Source organism: Sinocyclocheilus grahami, unplaced genomic scaffold (genome assembly GCF_001515645.1).
Source record: "Sinocyclocheilus grahami isolate Dianchi unplaced genomic scaffold, SAMN03320097.WGS_v1.1 scaffold367.1, whole genome shotgun sequence".
NCBI classification, from domain to species: Eukaryota; Metazoa; Chordata; class Actinopteri; order Cypriniformes; family Cyprinidae; genus Sinocyclocheilus; species Sinocyclocheilus grahami.
In genome coordinates this window covers 698,271-706,265 of record NW_015505546.1, presented here as the reverse complement: position 1 = coordinate 706,265, position 7,995 = coordinate 698,271, and the positions used below count along the sequence as shown (strand labels likewise).

Below are 7,995 nucleotides of genomic sequence, written 5' to 3'. Positions count from 1 at the left end.
TGAGATATGAAGTTTAAATTATGACAGAAGTCATGTTCTTATAAAACAGCATTTATTTTTTTGTAATTTCCAAATATATCTCGCTCCAAAATGAATGTTTAGTAGTAAATATGTTAAAGATTAGCAGACTGTCAGTTTGTATCACAAAAAGTCAGCAAACTGAATTTATTCCTCCATTGACATGTACCCACAATGGATGCTCATTCTGTACTCTTGTTTATGGTGAACTTGTTATGCAGTCCAAACAGTGAACACAATCACTAGTATGCAAAAGTTCACTTTAAAGGTCCCCTGAAATGCTTAGAAACACGCAGCGTTACTCTGTGTTGACGTCATTTTAACTGAAACAGGAAGACAGGGCGGGACATATCAAGCAGCCCCGCCCCTTTTTAAAATAGCCAATTGCGTTCGTTTATATCACAGCTTGGGCTAGAGCTGTTCAGAGTCGTTGAGCTCTGTAAAGCCGCATTTGACAGGGTAAGCCAGCCACAATCTCATCCATATTGCTAAAATATAGCATTCTGTGTAGATTTCAAATAGCTCCGATAAATTTTGTGGCCTACGCCGACTCGCGCATGTGATCCGCTCTGTGCTATCGTGTCTCTGGACCGGAGCAGAGTGTGTGTGCGGTGCAGTGGTTAGTGTGACACAGCGCGAAACCAGACTTCTTTTTTTCCTCAATGGAAAGCATATTTACACTGTTTGAATCGTTCCCTGTCCCCTATATAGTGCACTACGTGCCATTCACTGTACAGAACATACTAACTCTGTGGACAAGTGACCGAGTTCAGCCACGGCTTCAGCGTCGTGTAGGGGGCGGGGCTTCGGATTCTAGAGAGCATTTGATTGGACAGAAAGTTTGATGAGAAGCTGAAGTACGATGTGACGTCAAAAAAATCGTTCCACCGTTTTGGCGGAAGTGACGAACTGCAAGCTTTGAATGCTTATATCTTCTAAATGCAAATTGTGTCACTGTTTTGGAGCACACTGCCTTATAGATAACCTTAAGACTAACATATTGATACTAACACCCAAAAAACTTTAATTTTTATTTCATGGAGACTTTAACATTTTGAGGAAAAAGTCATAGCAGTCGGCAAGAATGCATTTAATTGATCAAAAGTTACAGTAATGTATCAGTTTCCAAAAACTGTTTTCAACATTGATAATCAGAAATGTTTCTTGAGCAGCAAATCAGCATATCAGAATGATTTCTGAAGGATCATGTGACACTGAAGACTGGAGTAATGATGCTGAAAATTCAGCTTTGATCACAGGAATAAATTATATTTTAAAATATATTAAAACAGAAAAATGTTATTTGAAATTCAAATAATATTTCACAATATTACTGTATATTTAATGAACTAAATCCAGCCTTTGTGAGCAAAAGAGACTTCTTTCAAAAACAAAATTAAAAACTCCTATACAGACCCCAAGTGTTAGTGTACATGGTAATATAATTATCAGCTGTTCAATAGTGCTGTAACTCTGAGCAAAGACACAAAGGCAAATACATACAGTATGTATACACTAATCTTTAATGCCATGCCATTCAACACTGGAACAATGTACAATGTGCAAAAAAGGTCCAGGAAAATATTTTTTATTGGAACGGGAGGTTCACAGGATAGAAAGATGTTTACCAGATAATTTTTAAGACATATTGGAGAATAAACAATACATCTTAAGCCTCGGACTCAAACATCTTCTTCCTGCCGTCCATACCAGCCTTATCCTCGATGTTCTTACGCCAGTCGCCGACTTGTTCTGCAGACTGTGGAAACGCAAAAACATCAGACGTGAGGCACAGGAGGATCCAGACCAAACACATCCCACTTGAAGACTTTCCTATGAACTTGGTAACACGGCCAAGCAAAGACAAGAAGCATTTCTGAATCTGCAACCCACCTCCTCTTTGACCTCCTTCTTGACTTGTTTGAGGTTGGCTCTGAGGTCCATGGAGACCTTGTGCTTGGATCCCAGCAGAGCTTGAAGCATAGCGTCAGCAGACATGCGCACCTTCTTCAGCGCAGGCTTCTTGAACTTGCCCTGCAGGTCGACCACCTTGATCTTCAGATCCTCGATCTATACACACATTAAACAGGAGTCAAACTGGAGCTCGGAGAACCAAATAGTTTCTTTGTAGAAACAAATAAATGGATGAATCACTGAACAAACTGAAGTTGCACGATTTTTACCTCCTTGTTTGACTTGGCAACCTTTGACTCCAAGTCATATCTCTCCTCATCAACCTGGTCGATCTGTTGGTTCAGTTTCTTGCACAGCTCCTGGAAGGCCAAAACAGCATTATACATATGATATATGATACTGATGATCAGATATCCATCCATCCATCTACAGTATATTACATAAGTATAAAAATGTGTAATTATATTCAGGGTTATTAAATTTAACTAATACTAAAACTAAAATTAAATCCATAAAAAAACATTTTCATTACTTGAAATGAAGTAAACGTTAACGTATTTTGTTTTGTTTCAGCTATTTCAACATTTGTTATTTTTAGTTTAACTTCACGTAATAAATGACCTAAAACTGAAATATTAAGAAAAACTACAAATGACAAAAACACAACACATGTACTAAAAAGTTCACAAACTTAAAATGAGAGATTCAAAATATTAATAAAAAAACTATAATAGTATCTCAATGATACTAAAATAAAGTATATTAATATGTTGTCGTTAAAATAATTATAATACTTATGATTTTCCTGTAGCTCACAGAGTAAAGCAATATTAAACTTTTATATAACTATATAATTATAAGAAAGATGGATAGATAGAAAGATAGATACTTATTATGTAATTATATCTATTAAATGTATATTAATATGTGGTAATTTAACTAGATATGATTGTATGTATGCTTGTGTGTGTGTGTGTGTGTGTGTGTGTGTGTGTGTTATTGTTAATAATAATAATGCATTGGCACCTGCAGCTCTTGCGTGGATCCAGGCAGATCGAGAACAGGGCAGTGTTCATTCATATGAGCCTCCTTATTAGCAACAAGCTGCTTGGCTTCAACGTCCATTAGACCGAAGGCAATAGAGAGCACCAGGCTCTGACGACACCAACAGACAAACAATAATCTCAATAAACAATATAAGCTTATGGTTTTTTTAAAACGTAACCATTTTAGCCAGATTTTACACTTCAAATCTGCGCTTTATGAAATTACAGTAAAAACATGTTTTACCTTCAGATGGTGCCTACGGCTGGAGGTCATCTTTTTTCTGTTCATGAAAACAAGTTCGCCATGAGACACACTGTGCTTGAGCTGGATTACTCAATAAAGAACAAATCACAATCCAACCAGAATCAGAATACTTACTCTGACATCTCGGCGGTTTAGTGCGTTCTCACCCTGGATTGGATAGAAATCAATTATTAGATGGCAGCTGAGTTAATCAACTAATCCAGGACAAGCACTTTAAGAAATACATTCAGTCAGGGACAGCTGAGTCTAAATTTAGTCCAACAGTCTTGAGACGTCCTCATGGACAGATCATCTGACACATTAAACACGATACCAGAGATCAGCTGCTGTATTCAATTCAAATTCAATGAAAGATTATAGCATATTAGAGTTACACTATTACATCAAAGATAAGTATTATTGCATATTTATGGTTTTTTTAAAACGTAACCATTTTAGCCAGATTTTACACTTCAAATCTGCGCTTTATGAAATTACAGTAAAAACATGTTTTACCTTCAGATGGTGCCTACGGCTGGAGGTCATCTTTTTTCTGTTCATGAAAACAAGTTCGCCATGAGACACACTGTGCTTGAGCTGGATTACTCAATAAAGAACAAATCACAATCCAACCAGAATCAGAATACTTACTCTGACATCTCGGCGGTTTAGTGCGTTCTCACCCTGGATTGGATAGAAATCAATTATTAGATGGCAGCTGAGTTAATCAACTAATCCAGGACAAGCACTTTAAGAAATACATTCAGTCAGGGACAGCTGAGTCTAAGTTTAGTCCAACAGTCTTGAGACGTCCTCATGGACAGATCATCTGACACATTAAACACGATACCAGAGATCAGCTGCTGTATTCAATTCAAATTCAATGAAAGATTATAGCATATTAGAGTTACACTATTACATCAAAGATAAGTATTATTGCATATTTATGTCACATTGTACGCTGGTTGCAAGCATCACTTAGCAGATTTTATTAATAAAAACAACTGTCCAGATCATGTGATTTATACACAATAGTCGGTCATATCAATTAGTGCAGATTAAAATATATTTAAAATCACATTAAATTGAATATTCATATTCAAGAAATAAAATATTACTTCTTTTCAATATATACACACACATTAAAAATCCATAGTAATTCTTTACAAATTTTTCATTTTATACAGAAATTGAAAACATAGCAATTCAATTGTATACTTTATCTGCCAATTCATAGCGCCGTTTAAAATCACACTTATTAACATTCTAACTGCTCATGAATATTAAAAAAAAACAATGTGTCTAGACACATATTGGATGCAGTTGATATGTAGCAACTGTTTGTCCTTTACATACAGATCTAGAGAGAGTTGTGGATTGACGCTCACCTATGAGAGAAGAAGAGGGCAGTACACACTTGGAAGAAGAACTGGAAAGACTGGTGAGCCCCAGAGAGAAAAAAATTAAATAGGATATATATGTTGTGGTCTGATGGCTCAGCAGATCCTGGGAGTCCTGTTTATGGAAGTGGATTCCTCCTCAGACCAATAGGCCGCTGAGCTCCTGAAATATCCCCAGTCCATCCTTGGAAAGCCTCGTAAATTTCCCTTCCTTCAAGACGCATGTGTGTGTGTGTGCGTGCGTGCTGTAAACGGAAGCAATGCTTAACACACCAAGATACAAAAAACATAAACCACTTAAAGCAGAGTGCTATAAACCAAAATAATAAGAGATATTTCAGCAAAACAATGTTAATTGTAGTTTAAATAACTTGCCATACAGCAAAAGAGGACATGCCCATAAATATGATCTGAAATGCCATCTATATTTCTTCTGGATGTGGTGTACCAACAAAAAAAATAAAATGATTAAATTAAATTTAATAATTAAAAATCTAATTAAATTAAAGGAATAAAGATGGTGCAATGAAGTTGAGAAAGACAGACGATACGACTGCTGTAATAGTAGCACTACAGTATTTATTCATTAAAGTCATAACAGACCACTAGTCGCGGACTGGAAAAGAATGAAAGGACCAAATGTGCGTAATAAAACAAACGTGAAAAAGGATTTTCCTCAGAAGCATTCGTTTAATGGTAGTGGCTCTGCGATGATGATACACAATTCCCTTTCAGGACGTACATACTGCGTGAAACAAATGCTCATCTGAGGCGCTGAAAGCAGAAAAGACTATGGCAAAAAGATAAATGACCGCGCAGCTCTGACAAATTCCTATGATAATTAAACAAAGAAACGTCCGGGAATTTAGGCCTCGCCCTCGAACATCTTCTTCCTGCCGTCCATACCGGCCTTGTCTTCAACGTTCTTACGCCAGTCGCCGACATCTGCAGTCTGGATTATGAGAGAGGGATAAAGTGTGAAGGAATGCTACTCGTATAAAACATATATACATGTTTATATATACACACACAGCATATTATTTTCTATCAGGGTTTATGCAGATTTCATGAAGGTAAATTTAAGAGATTGTAAGACTAAGCAAAGCAAATTTAAGGAATCAATTAAACGGAACCGAGTACATCAATATGGTCTCTAAATAAAAATACAACTTTCTACAGATCTACATTACTTTAATTCCAATTACACACACACAAACAAAATAAAAAAATAGCTTATGTCTTGAATAGCTCTGTTTCTAAACACTACAATCTGGAGATAACTTTACTGAACCTTCTCATCAGTCAGTAAAAAATGATTCTTCCGCAGTACTTTTGCAAATGTATAAAGATTCTTAAATCGAGATGCATTTACTAGAGAAGCATGATCACAGTAGATAATTAGTCTTGTTTTGTGAGAAACTGAATTAACAAATTAATTCAAAGGCAAAACGAGTTCTCGTTCCTCATTTCAGACGCTTGTTCTTGCTCTAAGCATAAATTCAATTTTGTTCAATTTCTGACTTATGCTCGTGTATCTTGATTAAAGGATGTTCAGACATTTTTATTTGAAAAGAAAAGAAAAATATTGAGGAAGACTTTGTTTTTTTTTTTCAATTTTTGTGGAAGGATTAATTAATTCTTACTGTATGAAGAAATTGTATATTATTAATTCAGTAACTAACTAAGCATTTTATTCAATCATTCAATCTGTTCAATTTCTGACTTATGCTCGTGTATCTTGATTAAAGGATGTTCAGACATTTTTATTTGAAAAGAAAAGAAAAATATTGAGGAAGACTTTATTTTTTTTCAATTTTTGTGGAAGGATTAATTAATTCTTACTGTATGAAGAAATTGTATATTATTAATTCAGTAACTAACTAAGCATTTTATTCAATCATTCAATAATTTCCATTAATTTGTATTAAATTAAATACGGATGATAATATTATGTATTTAAGCACACATTATATTCAGTAATATTATCAATTTAACTGCACTGACACCTTAGATTTTTTTCTTATCCAATAATGACAATACATGGACACTGTTATTGAAATAAACTGATCTGAATAATGACACTATTATTTTCTGTTGAGCTGCTTTGCAGCTGAAATGTGTTTTTTTCTCACAAGTGATGAATCTTTCACTGTTTATTCCTGTAAAAAAGCTGCAAAGCATCACTCGCACAAAAACACATTATAAACCACTAATTAGCAATATCTTTAAAATATATTTATTGAAGGAGTAAACCATGAGATGGTTTTCATTTTGTACGTTTTGTATCCATTCAGACTTCACGGCCATAACTATTAATATCTGTTCTCTGCATAGGAATAATCTCACTATCATATTTCACCCACCTCCTCTTTGACCTCCTTCTTGACTTGTTTGAGGTTGGACCTCAGATCCAGAGACACCTTGTGCTTGGAGCCCAGCAGAGCTTGAAGCATCTGATCGGCAGACAGACGCACTTTCTTCAGCGCAGGTTTCTTGAACTTACCCTGCAGGTCGACCACCTTGATCTTCAGATCCTCGATCTATACACACATTAAACAGGAGTCAGACTGGAGCTCAGAGAACCCAGTATATAGACTCGTCAGAAACATTGTCACCATCATAAGGTATATTTGAGTATCAGAAGTTACCTCTTTGCTGGCCTTGCCCACTTTGGACTCCAAGTCATATCTCTCCTCATCAGCATTGTCGATTTGCTGGTGAAGCTTCTTGCACAGCTCCTAAATAGAGAGGTTTAAATATTCAGATTCTGTTTTCGAACCATCTTTTGCAACGTATTGTTTCAAGAAAGTGCAATACAACTTCGATCAGCCCTAGGTGTACATATGTCACCGAAACTTCTGCAAAACATCTGGAATGCACTAATAAACAGCTCAAATCTGTTCATTACATACATACATATTTCAATTGACATTCATTTCATTTAAGGTAAACAAAAATGTTTTTATGGCTAAGTTTTAGTTTAACTACAAAAACCATGGAGTTATTGTTGCTGTTGGTGATATATATATATATATATATATTAGTACTGTCAAACGATTAATCGCATCCAAAATAAAAGTTTTTGTTTACATAATACATGTATGTGTACTGTGTATATTTATTATGTTTATATAAATACACACACATGCATGTATATATTTAAGAAAAATATGTTATGTTTATATATTTAATAAATGTATATATAATATAAATATATAAATGTCTATACACATGTAAATATTTTCTAAATATATACTGTATGTGTGTGTTTTTATATATACATAATACATGTATGTGTACTGTGTATATTTATTATGTAAACAAACTTTTGTTTTGGATGCGATTAATCATTTGACAGCACTAATATATATAT

General features: G+C 34.8%; 2 protein-coding genes across 8 annotated transcripts in view; both read right to left on the bottom strand.

Annotated features, from left to right (window-relative positions):
- Nucleotides 1-1,463: 1,463 nt before the first annotated feature.
- Nucleotides 1,464-7,995, bottom strand: part of LOC107549281 (troponin I, fast skeletal muscle-like) — a 20,671-nt gene continuing 14,139 nt past the window's right edge. Inside the window, exons 1-7 of one of the 5 annotated variants that reach the window (XM_016230310.1) lie at nucleotides 4,611-4,895; nucleotides 3,874-3,906; nucleotides 3,739-3,775; nucleotides 2,959-3,087; nucleotides 2,202-2,291; nucleotides 1,912-2,088; nucleotides 1,464-1,777 (exon numbers count right to left, since the gene is read on the bottom strand). In XM_016230310.1, the coding sequence (XP_016085796.1) occupies nucleotides 1,688-1,777; nucleotides 1,912-2,088; nucleotides 2,202-2,291; nucleotides 2,959-3,087; nucleotides 3,739-3,775; nucleotides 3,874-3,881 (531 nt within the window). In that variant the 5' untranslated portion in view covers nucleotides 3,882-3,906; nucleotides 4,611-4,895 and the 3' untranslated portion in view covers nucleotides 1,464-1,687. Of the gene's footprint in view, nucleotides 1,778-1,911; nucleotides 2,089-2,201; nucleotides 2,292-2,958; nucleotides 3,088-3,222; nucleotides 3,268-3,357; nucleotides 3,472-3,738; nucleotides 3,776-3,873; nucleotides 3,907-4,610; nucleotides 4,896-7,995 lie in introns of those variants that run through there. The other 4 variants (XM_016230311.1, XM_016230312.1, XM_016230313.1 and 1 more) reach the window with 4 other exon arrangements.
- The window catches only part of LOC107549283 (troponin I, fast skeletal muscle-like), an 11,522-nt gene continuing 8,711 nt past the window's right edge, over nucleotides 5,185-7,995 (bottom strand). For all 3 annotated transcript variants that reach the window (XM_016230316.1, XM_016230315.1, XM_016230314.1), the window contains exons 4-6: nucleotides 7,271-7,360; nucleotides 6,986-7,162; nucleotides 5,185-5,574 (exon numbers count right to left, since the gene is read on the bottom strand). In XM_016230316.1, the coding sequence (XP_016085802.1) occupies nucleotides 5,488-5,574; nucleotides 6,986-7,162; nucleotides 7,271-7,360 (354 nt within the window). In that variant the 3' untranslated portion in view covers nucleotides 5,185-5,487. The remainder of the gene's footprint in view (nucleotides 5,575-6,985; nucleotides 7,163-7,270; nucleotides 7,361-7,995) is intronic.